The sequence below is a fragment of the Nipponia nippon genome, unplaced genomic scaffold (assembly GCF_047370975.1).
Source record: "Nipponia nippon isolate SJK-2023a ecotype South Korea unplaced genomic scaffold, ASM4737097v1 scaffold_2, whole genome shotgun sequence".
Lineage (NCBI taxonomy): Eukaryota > Metazoa > Chordata > Aves > Pelecaniformes > Threskiornithidae > Nipponia > Nipponia nippon.
In genome coordinates this window covers 104,575,790-104,587,899 of record NW_028262336.1, presented here as the reverse complement: position 1 = coordinate 104,587,899, position 12,110 = coordinate 104,575,790, and the positions used below count along the sequence as shown (strand labels likewise).

Here is a 12,110-nt window from a genome sequence, read left to right as displayed (position 1 = left end):
GAACCATCCTCTAGAATCTTCAAATCTACCACAGGACAGTGAGGGATGCATGTACTTTATAATGTGCAGATTTTATGCTGTATTAACTTTCAATCCATTTTATAGTGCCTAGCATCCCGTTCTGCTGGATGTGTTGCCTTGTCCCATTATTCACGCAGTGAAACCACTGCTTCCTCTTGCTTAAGACTGGCTTGTATGAATAAAGGCTTTCTGAATGTTCTGGTTCCCAAAGTCGCTGGTGAACAGCCCGGGACCTACAGCTTTCCAAGGTCGATCTCTTTCAAAGAGAAAAAAGGGAGACAACAAGGGGAAGAGCTCTTAAATCAGAAATATCTTTATTAACAGTAAAACACAAGACGTGAATAATCCCTTTTACAATAGAATAATTCCAGCCAAAGAAAACGGAGTGTGTAAAAAGGTATATTGTTCAAATATCAGACTAAATATGTTGACTTCAGAATGCCTCAAATCAAATGCAGCAGGAGGAATGCTTGTGAAAATGTCCACTCGATTAGCAGTTGATATATCTTTCTTGATATGACAGGGCATGGGATAGAGTACTCTGGGGCTGGTCGGAGGACTCTGAGCTGCCCTGGGCTCTTGGGCTCCTGAAACTAGGTATGTCTGAGATTTTTCATTCTCAAGAGACAAGAGTCCAAGTAGCGTTCTTTATAGAGTGATCTACACTGTTTCACAGAATATCACAAACTGTGAATAATGCTTTCTTCCGAATGGTGCAGATGTTTGGCCTTGATTCTGATGGAACAGAGAGGGCAGAATTGTTCATAGAAGTGACACTATTAAATCTATGTATGATTCATGGGTCATTTTCTGCACTGGACTCTGATAGCCCGTACTTAACACCAAAAACCCACACCCTGCTCAAATCCACCATTTTGGCCCCTTGACTGCATAGAACTTTGCAACCTTTTGGCTTCATTGATCCACACAAAAAGGCCTCTTTCTTCACTTTCTCATTTCACTTTTCAGCCCAATTTATATCACAGAGGCGATACTGAAATGAAGGATTAAATTGCTAACACTGAATTATCTGCAGAAAGTATGCTGTGGTATATTTAACTTGCACTTAGAACGTATTATAAATAATTAAAAACTCCAATTGCTTGAGTAAGCAAAGAAAATTCATCTGAATGTGTGTTATCTCTGCTCATCAACGTGTTTGTTCCCTTGCTTTCTTGTTTGCAAAGCATCTCATGGACATAACTGTGAATTAGTAAGATGTAACACACACTTTAGCGTCAAAAAACTTTGAAACATGATGTGCTCACTACTGTGAAAGTGCAAGCGGTCAGACGTTACCAGGTTTTTTCTAGCTTTTCTTTGCTGATGAGGTCTGTATTTAAAATTATTAACTGGTTGGTCTATTTCTTCCTATGCTATTCATATGCAATATTATTTGAATACTAACACGGAATAGAAAATAGCAGCATCCATGGATAATAAAAACACTGTGACTGAAGATACAAACTGTTCACAATTAGCTGCAAATGTTCACATTGGCTATAATGGAAGAGTAGCAGACTCCGGAGGACACAGTGGTTATGTCTACCTTGCAAAACAGACATGGCCTGCAAATTGGATTCATTATCTGTACAGGCACCAAGTTTGCAAGCATGGCCCAGGTGCAAGTGGAGGTGTCCTCTTGATAGGACTCCCAATCGCCTCACTTCCCTGGCAGGAAAGGGTGGCATCGATACGGCAATGTAACGTAAGGCACGCCCGGGCAAGCTGTTTGGGAAGCCCTGGGGTGAACAGGTAATGGGATCCTGGCAGCTCCTGGCCACTCTGGAGCTTCCTATGAGTAGATGATCGGTACAAACCAAAGGCTGTTTTGTGCTGGTGCACAACCTGCAGACGTGTCTGTCTGCACTAGAGACGCAAAGCGATTTCTCTCTGCTGAACAAAGACTGAATGCCCACTCAGGCTTTCTGTACCTTGCAGAAAGGTACTCCCAGAGCTGCCATTAGGAAGAAGCCCTGTTTCAGTGACTGCAATGAAGCCTCCAGGTTGAGAAGCTTTTCATTCACAGATCTGAAGTTTCATGTAATCTCTCTCCCTGCTGCAAGGTGGGACCAACTCTATTTTTTTTGATGGTGACCTGACTTCTTAGTTGCTCTCAGGGAAGGACACTTGTCCATTCTTAGTTCCTGTTATAAATGTTATTCCACAGCCAGGAGTCCCTGTGAAGGCTCTTGCTGATTCCACCTTCCTTTGGGCACTGCAATTTCCCACCTACGCATAAAGTGAGTTGCTTTGTTGCAATTCCCAGGCAGACACTCTATATAATCCATGTCTTTTAGTCGTGCAGTTTCTGTTCAGACTGCAGTTTTCTTTGGGGAGCACACACTGGATGTGCTTATAGTGTCCTTGAATGGTTGCCCAAAGCTGAACTCCTCATCAGTCCTGCAGCGAGGCAGAGGGTAATCTTGGAAGTGCAGTTCCCAGATGCCACCAGAGCCTACTCCCTGGATCACATGGGACACCATTTGCCCCAACACACCTAATGACTTAATCGGGATGCTGGCGCACTCAGCCAGGCTGTGTGTACAGGAGGCACCAGATCAAGGATTGTGGGACTCCGAGCTGCTCCTAAAACAGGTCTTGATGGTTAGTTTAGATGTGAATGTAAAAAGCTCTAGTGAACACAATGGCTGCCCAAGCACGTACTGCCTTCACGCCTCCTGCGATGACCACTGAGCGTATCTGGTCATATGCTCCCTCCTCCCCAGTCCCTTCATCCTCTCAATGCACCTCTGCTGACAGAAACCATCCATGAACTGGAAGTCCTCTAAAAATCTTCTTAGCCCCATCACTGGAGTTTCCACTCACCCAGAAGGGCTGGGGTTCAGATGTTCAAGTAACAGCCTGCTCTCCAGGCTTCTCTAGAGCAAGGAGCTCTCGCCTTTGTCTTGAAGAGCACATGGGACACATTACATTCGGTACATTTCTGATGGTATAAATCTATATTCTGGGCAGCACTTTTCAACTTTGAAAAATGGTATTTAATTACTCTACCCTATGACTCATTAATCTTTCTTTATTGTGTTTGGTTTTGGTTTTACTAAGTTAGGTTACTGGGGAGCCGGGGGGAGAGGTGAATAGTACAGAGGATGTAATGCTTCTTTCCTGGGCTGAGCACCATGAAGTGCTCAAATATTCCTGAAAGCTATAGCTGCACCAGAGAAGTCTCTAATCAACCAAGAAAACTGGACATCTACTTGAGATCCCTTCAAAGTTACTAAATTCGATCAAGCTTCTTTATAAATCGCTTCCATCCAGCCAAGCAGCAAACAGTCTCTGCCTGAGCTGCCTCTGTAAATCCAGCTGTTTGTGCAACTCCTTAGTCACTGGTGAGACTTTATGATTCACCTTATAGGCGAAGGTGAGTGTTGTAAGCCAGGAAGAACACAGGCTGATTAGATAAAGTTGCAGTCACAAGTGCCTGATTTTCTCCATTTTAAGAGTTGTGTGGTGGAGATGATGTTTACAGTGAGAAATGTTTGCAGTGTTGATTATGTACTGTGGGAACATTAATACCTCTTAACTCTGTCCTGCGCTGAACTCATGCAGAAATAGCTGAGGATAAGCATGCTTCATCCTGAAACTGCCTCAGTTTCAGAAACAGAGAGCTCCTGCCTGCAGCAGCCAGTTAGCACTGAATCTCTGCACAGACCCACAGAATAATGTAAATTGGAAGGAATCTCTGCAGGGCATCAAGTCTGGTGCCCTGCGCAAGGCAGAGACCACTCAGAGAAGGCTGCTCAGGGCGGTGAAAGTCTTAACACCGTACCTGCTGGAGACACAGAAGGAATTTCCTCAACTCCAGTTGATATTGCTTGGGGCCACAGTCCCCCTTTGTGTTGCTGATACATTATCCTTCTGACCAAGCACAGCAAAACATTAAATACCCATGAGGAAAAAAGACGCTTGTGGTGTAGCCTCTGATGGGGAGGCAAAGCACGTGCTGCACTGCTGAATGCTACAGCCACTGCTATACCGTACCTGATCAGCTGTTACAGTGCAAGGTTATGGGACTGAGCCATCAGAGCAGCAGTGCCACTGAAGGGCTCCATGCAGTCAGCATGCCAGATTTGCTTCTGTCACCTCTGGATGCAAATGGCACATTCATACTGGTGCTGCTGAAGAACTGGCAGCAATTAAGAAGTCGTCTTCTCTTGGCTACTTAATAGGAAAACAAGTGGTCTATGTACCATGATGAATGTGCTTTATGCCACTGCCTGATCAAACTCTCACCACTGCCTGCTGATGCATGGTACTTCTCTACAGAAACTTTCAAGAGGGTTTGAATTGTTGATGGCTCAAAAAACATTTAAAAAAATCTGCCTTCGACTAAGTAGTCTCGCTTTAAGTGGTTTTAAATCTCTCAGGAAGACTGTCTCCAAAGCTTGAGTATTAATGAGTGCATTTAAAGGCTTTAAATTGACTACAGGTTGATAGGTTCATGAAGACCTTTCAGCAGAAAATATCTCCTTCCAAAATGGGGAGACATTACAGTGAGATACAAAGTTACATGGCTGTAAATTATGAGAAACCTGAATTTTTCACTGATCTCAAATCACATAATAGAGAAGCCTGTAGGAGAGACTTTGTTCAAAACCAAAGGGAATTAAGTGGTTTATTTGCTTTACTTTTTATCACTGCATCTGGGCAGGGATCATCTTCCTGTTTACTTGTTTGCCTCGTCCACTGTTGTCACTTCTCCCTCGTGACGTGAGCTCTCCCCGCCTCTTGGGCAGGAGCTGTCAGCCGCTGTGTGTTTGCACAGCATCTCATACAGTGGACTAAGCCCCTAGAGGCCATTCAAATAGGAAAGAGTTCACACAGTGATACCAGCCGTCCCAAATGCTAACAACTCTGAGACGGCTGCTGGATTTGATTGCCCAGAATCAGGTGCTTCGATCAAACTTTCACCAAATATAGTTAAATTTGCTGAAATTCATCTCATCCTAATGCAGACATTTTGAACAGGTCAGAGGAATAACGCTCCAGAAATGACTCTTTACTTACTAGTAAGGGAATATTACGGTGACTACCTTTAATGAGATGCATGTGTGGATTGCACTGAAGCCAAATCCTATTTGCATGAGGGTTACTGTAAAAGTAGACATACAGGAAAGGAAAAACTGCTCTGAATTTACCAACTTCCATTCAAACAACACAGACACTTACTGAGCAAGCATCATTACTAGGCTGGGAAAGCCGCCACGTCTTCCCTAGGGCCCACCTCACCCACTTTTGGATATGTCCAATGTAGCAGTCCACATTTGAGCTAGTGACCCTGAGTTCCACCTATACTCAATGGGAAGACATAAGCATGCTCAGAGCGCAGTGTTATTTCACCTACTTGAAGCACCTGCCTTATGATGAAATCAATGATGCCCCAGAAGAACCTGCTTCTCTTCACCGGCCATCCAATTTTCCTCTGCAGCATTGGCAGGAAACTGGGTTCTGGAGCTGCCCAAGAGCAGATGCACCTCAAAACGTCCCCCTTTGCTCTCTGCGAGGAAGATGACAATGCTGGGAGTGTCTAAAACCAACCCCTAGGCTTCCCTCTATATTAGGAGGGAAGGAAGTTTCAGCCTAAAAGGCAAGGAAGAATCTAGGATAAAGGACAGAGCTAGATCCTGGACAGGAGAGGTGATTTTCTCTGTCCTTAGCTGCCAAGAAAGCAAAGGGATGAGCAACATGAAAAGCACAGAGAAATTACTGGAGAAAGGGTGCAATAAACATGCTAAAAACCGTGTTACCAGTACCTCAGTACAGTGACATTGATGACAGAGGGAGCTGAGGAAAATGTCTTTTTCCAAACTGATCTCTCTCAAATCTGCTAAACAGTAAATGGCACACCTGTAATTTCTGTGTAACATTATTATTGGACTTCATTCCTGCAGGAGACTGTAAAGCTTTTCCTATCCCACAGTGACACTGCTGACGTCAAATGGTGACAGAATAGGGTTCTTTGCATTTACAGATTTCCTATACAACTTGCTATTACTGCTCAAACTTAACAATAATTTATCCTCCTGTGCTCTACAAATTCTGCGGGCAGCTGAAGATGCATTCAAATGAAGTAACCCTACTAGTTTACTGATTCTTCTGCTCTGTTCATAATTACCATCCCATAACAGGTATTACATAGAATCTAAAATACATGGGAAGTCTTTCCAGTGGATGTTATTTGATTTGCATATGTGATGTAGCTGAAGATTTCAGGCATCCTCTTCTAATTATGCAGTAAAATGTGTAGCACCAGATATTGCGTGAGAAGAAAAGAAACATTCTGTAAAACATTATTTTTTCCTCAGGATACTTCTGATGCATTCTAAGGAGGAATGAGATTGGAGAAGTTATCACTCTTTCCGACCCTTAAAGCAAAACAATTTTCAGTGGACTGTTATGCCTGGAAAGAAATAATCCTTTACCCTTTCAGCAAGGTAATGGGGACCATCAAAATGTAATAAGAGTTTCACCTGCCTCCTCAGAAAAGGTTACCAAGTGAACAGCGTTTTGTAAGGCTGGCTCTGTGTATGAAAGTATGGGCAATAGGTTTCCCTGCTTACAGAAGGACCATAGACAAGGAGCTTTTAAAAAAGGTTCTGCACATAGATTCACTCTTTGCTTGTTTGTGGCTTACATTGCCTCACCATCCTCTGCAGGTGAGGCAAAAGCACTGCAAATGATGAAGCCTGTATTTAAGATGAGAAACCACCCACGGGGGATGTACGAAGGGACTGGCAGGGAAGCCAACTCTGTCAAACCCGGGCGTTGCAGTCAGATCCTGAGGACTGGCCCAGCACAGGGGATGGACGTGGCTGACTCCCACCTCCTTCTCATTGCATTCTGCGAGCGTGGGGCTTCCTGTTCCCAGTACAGAGACTATCCCAAGACAAATGATAAAATAATTATTTGGTTCTTCAATGCACACTTCATTTCCCTTTTCTGAATCACAGTTCAAGTCCCTTTTAGACGTACCCTTTATATCAGCACAGTAGCCTAACTACAGACAGTCCTAACTTTAAAACAAACTACATCAATACTGTATAATGGATAGGATTCACTTTACATGCCGGATACATATGCAAGTATGTATGTACTTTGCAAAAAAGCACTGGAAGTTAATTAGTTTTTAAACTTATAGGCATATATTTCAAATTTTCTTTTTTTTTTTTTTTTTTTTTTTTTTCTTTCTTAGGAGCTTGTTGCTTTTCAGTGCAGCAGTACCGTATGCTACTGTGTTAACAGCATCAGACTACTCGGATGTGTCCAGAATGCTCTGATAAGGCTCCAGTGCTGAACGCGTGCCGAGGGCTCTCTCCTCCTGCCAAATCCTAGGGGAGACAGGGGTGCCTTAGCTCCTCAGAGGATCTGTTGTCCTATCGTGCTTTGCAGTAGGGAGACAGACTGGAATTGTTGTTTAGTCTTTCAGTTCACTGGATAAAAGTCATCTCTGTGCATAAGTCCTGTGCACCACCTAAGGTTCTCTTTTAGACCTGAAATTAGGATGTAAAATGGATATAAATGGTGCAGAGATCTGACTTTGGTTGCCTGCAGAGGGGTGAATTTCACCTACTAGGAACAGCTACAGCCAGGTTTCTGAATCCACATGAAAGTGCTGAGAATTCGCACCGTTTACTGGCTTGGCTGGGGAATGAAGATGCTCACAGGAAACGTTTGACACTTTTGCAGGAATTTGGCTTATTTTGTACTAGAGAACAGATACGCTAGACCTGAATTTCTAAACTTATTGTACTGGCATCAGAGTAACTAGAAACCACAAAACGTAGCATGAAAAAAAAAAGGAGAGTGGACTATGTATAGATATATTTACATCTACATACATCTACATATAGAAGCTTCTGTTCACTGGAAATCCTATAAGCCACTGCCTGCAATAGCATCCATCCTAAGGGAATTCTAGAGATGATTCTTAAGAGACTGAGGAGATGGGGTTATGAGGTGAGCCCATCTGTGTCAGCACCTTATCCAGCCATTGCAACGGTCCATGCAGGTGGATCTCAATCCAGCAGGGCGTACTTGTAACATCTTGGCGATGATACTCTGCTCCCCAGCCCTATAAAAGCATCAAAGGACCAAAAAGTGAGTTTACAAAAAACCAAAACATTAAATCACAACTCCAGTGCTGACAGTCTAACACAACTACAGGTAGCCCATCACCCAACTTCCCAAGATTTAATGCTTTGTCCTAGGGATAATTTTATCTAGAAACTTTGCTCCATTTTAAGGTCATTATTATCAGAGTTATCAGGGACTCTATACGATGAAACTAAAAAATTAAATTAAAAATGCTCAGTCACACTTCCAGGTGCTGAGACCAACTGGCATGGAAAGGCCTGTTTCCAAGCCTGGCTGCCTGTAAACAGCCCATGGGGAATGGTCCCTGCTGTTCGCACCCCAGAGACATGCCCAGGAAAGTCTGCCAGACTGCTGTCTGGCACAGACGAAAAGCATGCCAGGCCCTGTCATAACACTTTAACAGGAACTAGGAATGATCCTGAGCACTGCTTCATTTATCAGTAGAGATGCATCCTATGAGTCTGAGACTCTAGAAGTTCTAGGTATTTATCTGACCCTCTGGAAACTTCCAGCAAGGTTCCTATGTGCCATACCCAACCTATGTATAGACATTTTCCATAGGTTTTCTATCCTTGAATATGTCCTCTTTTCCCACAGGAGTTCCCGGCTGTCTGCTGTGGGAAGTCCTGAAGTAATTTCTCCAGCTCTTTCGGGGAGATAAGGGATATGGAGCGCCTGACGGAAGATGGGGCTGCGGTGCTGGCAGGGAGAAAAGCGAACCAGAAGTCCCCGCGCCTCAAGTGGGCACAGTGTCTCCTTGTTAAGCAGGCAGCCTGATTTCACAGCAACACAAGGCATCCAAGTCACAGCCCAAAGTCTCACAGCTCACCAGCTGTCTCACTGCCAGAACTGAACTCGGATTTCCTCCGGACAACGAGCAAAACACGCTCCCACTGCAGGATGAGGCTCTTCATTTGTGGGCCACTGATCAGAGAAGCTGGGCCTTACCTATCATTATGTTAGTCAGGCAGGTTGATACGCTTCTCATGAAAAAAGGACATGGAGGTATATTAAGACTGATGCCTGCCAAAGGTACCTAAATTGTAGAGTGCTGAACAACTTGGACAACTGAGGCTGCTAGAACCTACTTCTCTAGACGATGAGCTGCAAAACTGGGATCAACACCAAAACTAGATGCCATAATAAGTGGTCTGGATAAAATCCATCTCTACTTAATGAAGAAAAGGGGGAAGAAAGCAGAAGAGTAAGATATGGTCCCACCAAAGCCCGAAGAGTACTTTTAATCAGGCAGCATTTTTCTGACCTGCAGAGCATCTATCAGGCTAGAAAGGGCCTGTGGTCACAGGCACCTCAGATTTATGTTCTGGAAATGTTTGCATAAAACACCACTCTTTGAACGAGCGCAGTCAGGCTTCTGCGTTTGTGAAGTCTTAAGTACTCAGCTGCAGTGAAGATATACGGCCAGAAGGGCAAGCGTCAGAGGAGTCGGTGCACCTCTCCTGACTGGCAGGATGGGAAATCCAGAGGAACAGGAGTTCCAGGTTGCAAGCACAACCTGCCCGATTTGGAGGAGTCTGGCAGCGCATGCAGGTGGCTGGCCATCTCCCTCTGCTGGCAACTCCCAAACACTCACAGTGCTGCTGTCTCAGGCTGCCAGCTGGAGCTCCCAGCAGGGGAAATGCCAGGAGGGCAGGACCCCCTATGCCTCCCGTACATCACTCTCGGGCTGCAGGTAGCCTCCTTCATCCCCGGGGCTGAAATGAACACGGAGGTGGAGCTCTCTTAACGAGGAAATAAAATGAGAACAACTTGCAAAGCTGTGGTGGTGTTTTGAGCAGATGGTGGGAACAGGATACCGATACACCCACAGGGAGACCAGAAATGCACCTTCTGGCATGGGGGAGATCAGCCAAGGGGTCCTGCTGCTCCTGCCAGCCCTTCCCACCTCCTGTGGGCAACAGCTCTCTCCAGCCCAGGGTCCAGCCATGTCCCAGAGCGTCTGCTGGGTCATCCCCTTAGCCCCAAGACCTGGGGAAATGTGGGAGGGAGGGCACTGGGTTCAGACCTTGGCTTGGAGAAACTCTCTGTCTCTCCACTTTGTGCTTCAGCTGCCTAATCTGTGGAGAGGGGATAACAGCCATCCTGCTTTGGTTATCAGCAGTGCTCAGTGGATGGAAATTGCTCTCTGTTCTCACTGATGATACACTCACATTTGCCTGAGGGTTGAGCTCCTCCCAGCTGCTCCATGGGCACATGAAGTGTATCAGAGGGGACAGGACTTTCACCTCCCTCCGTCCCATGTCCTGCCTCCAGAAGATGATACATTCCTGGAAAGTTTCTCATGGTCCTTGGTCCCTACCCACCTCTGCCTTCCAGCAGGCAGCTCAAGCACTGGTGGTGTAAAAGGCAGGATCTCCAGCCCTTTAGCTCTGCTTGCCCTGTGGGCTGTATGCGACCAGCAGCATCTGGTCACGAATCAGGGGAGAAGCCAAAGGACTGCCCTACACCTGGGGACTCTTGGTGTGTGGCTCTGACAGACAACATGCTCCTCTGTGCACTGCATACCCAACACCCAGGGACATTGTTGTCCCCAGGCTGAACACTCCAGGGCTTACACCTTGGGAGAGAAATAATTTGAGAAGACTGCGTAGAGGAAGGGGTTTTTACAGGCCAGGAAGGAAGCACCTAGAGGAGATTTGCATAGCCATTTCTCCAAAGGTCATGGGAAAGGGTTCAAAATAACTCCCTGCACTGGTCTTCTGGTGCCTGAGGCACTACAGTGACTGCTATTGTTTCAACAAAGCAAGGTGTTAATATGGCAGCAGCGTTATTTAGTGCATCAACACTATCATTTCTGCTGCCATGCTGGGCATGGAAGCAGATAACACATCAAAGAGACTGCCCCTGAGTTGCTGAGATAATGAAAATATTGCATAACTGGCTACACTACCTTTACAAACAACATGCCCATTCATGTCTTCCATTAAAGAAAATGCTGTTTGTTGGGTTTCTTGCTTTCTTTTTTTTTTCCCTAATGCTTGCGTGTGAACAAGATGTCCGTTCCTTCCCAAGAAAAAAGCAACAGCGTGGTCACGGACAGAGAGATTTTGGCTTGGACTCTTAGAAAAAGTTACAGGGCACTCTTAATGCTCTCAGAGAGTTAAGGAGATGGGTCCCCAAGGATGGCTGGGAAGAGTCAGAACCAGAAAGCTTCACCGGACTCAACTCATCTGCTTTGCAGAACATAGGGCAAGTGGGCTCAAGCCTCAAGCAGTTTTGTAGTATCTTAGATGTGAATTCAATCAGCTTGATTCAGTCATTTGTATAGAACTAAATCTGCAAGACAAAGGGACATACTCAAGCCACTTCTTATGGTACCTAGCAGGACCAACTTGCTTCTAATGCAACTTCTCTAGTTTGCAGGCTGAAGGTTGCTGCCAGCTCTCCCCAGCAGCACTATAGGAAGTCAGTCTAATGCATCTGTAAACAGTCCTGAAATACTTACCATTCTCTGCTGTTTAGATGCTACAACAGGCACCTAAGTGCTAGTACTAAGTAAATCCTAAGTGCTAAAAGGAGTCAAGAGATCCCATGCTGGTAAGAAGGCCATTCAGAAGATTTAAGAAACTCCCACAAAGACTGATAAATTGCACACAGAGAAGTCAGACTGCAAAGTTCAGATGTGAAAGACATGGTAACAGTAATGGCTTTGGTGGCCTCCTGTCTCTTCCAAATAACAATGGGAAGGTCAGATGTTCTTTTGGGTTTTGTATTCTACTTGCAAGAAGCCCTTCTGGTACTCTGGCTGGCCAGACTGAATGTCATCAGAAATTAAGACAATCTCTTGCCAGGGATCAGACAGGTGGCAAACAACAATTCCCAGGAAGCTCAGCAGGGGCTGAAGGAGGACCCAGTGTTTCTTGACTGAGACCATACATACCAGTCTATAGTAATGGTGAGACTGTAAATTAGACACATAAGGACATTCTTTTCAGATCCATGGCTCTACCAAG

At 45.1% G+C, this 12,110-nt stretch overlaps 1 protein-coding gene across 4 annotated transcripts in view; it reads right to left on the bottom strand.

The window, feature by feature from the left end:
- Positions 1-312: 312 nt before the first annotated feature.
- The window catches only part of SMAD9 (SMAD family member 9), a 43,814-nt gene continuing 32,016 nt past the window's right edge, over positions 313-12,110 (bottom strand). For 3 of the 4 annotated variants that reach the window (XM_087756586.1, XM_087756589.1, XM_087756587.1), the window contains exon 7: positions 313-8,113. In XM_087756586.1, the coding sequence (XP_087612712.1) occupies positions 7,970-8,113 (144 nt within the window). In that variant the 3' untranslated portion in view covers positions 313-7,969. The remainder of the gene's footprint in view (positions 8,114-12,110) is intronic. The other variant, XM_087756590.1, reaches the window with a different exon arrangement.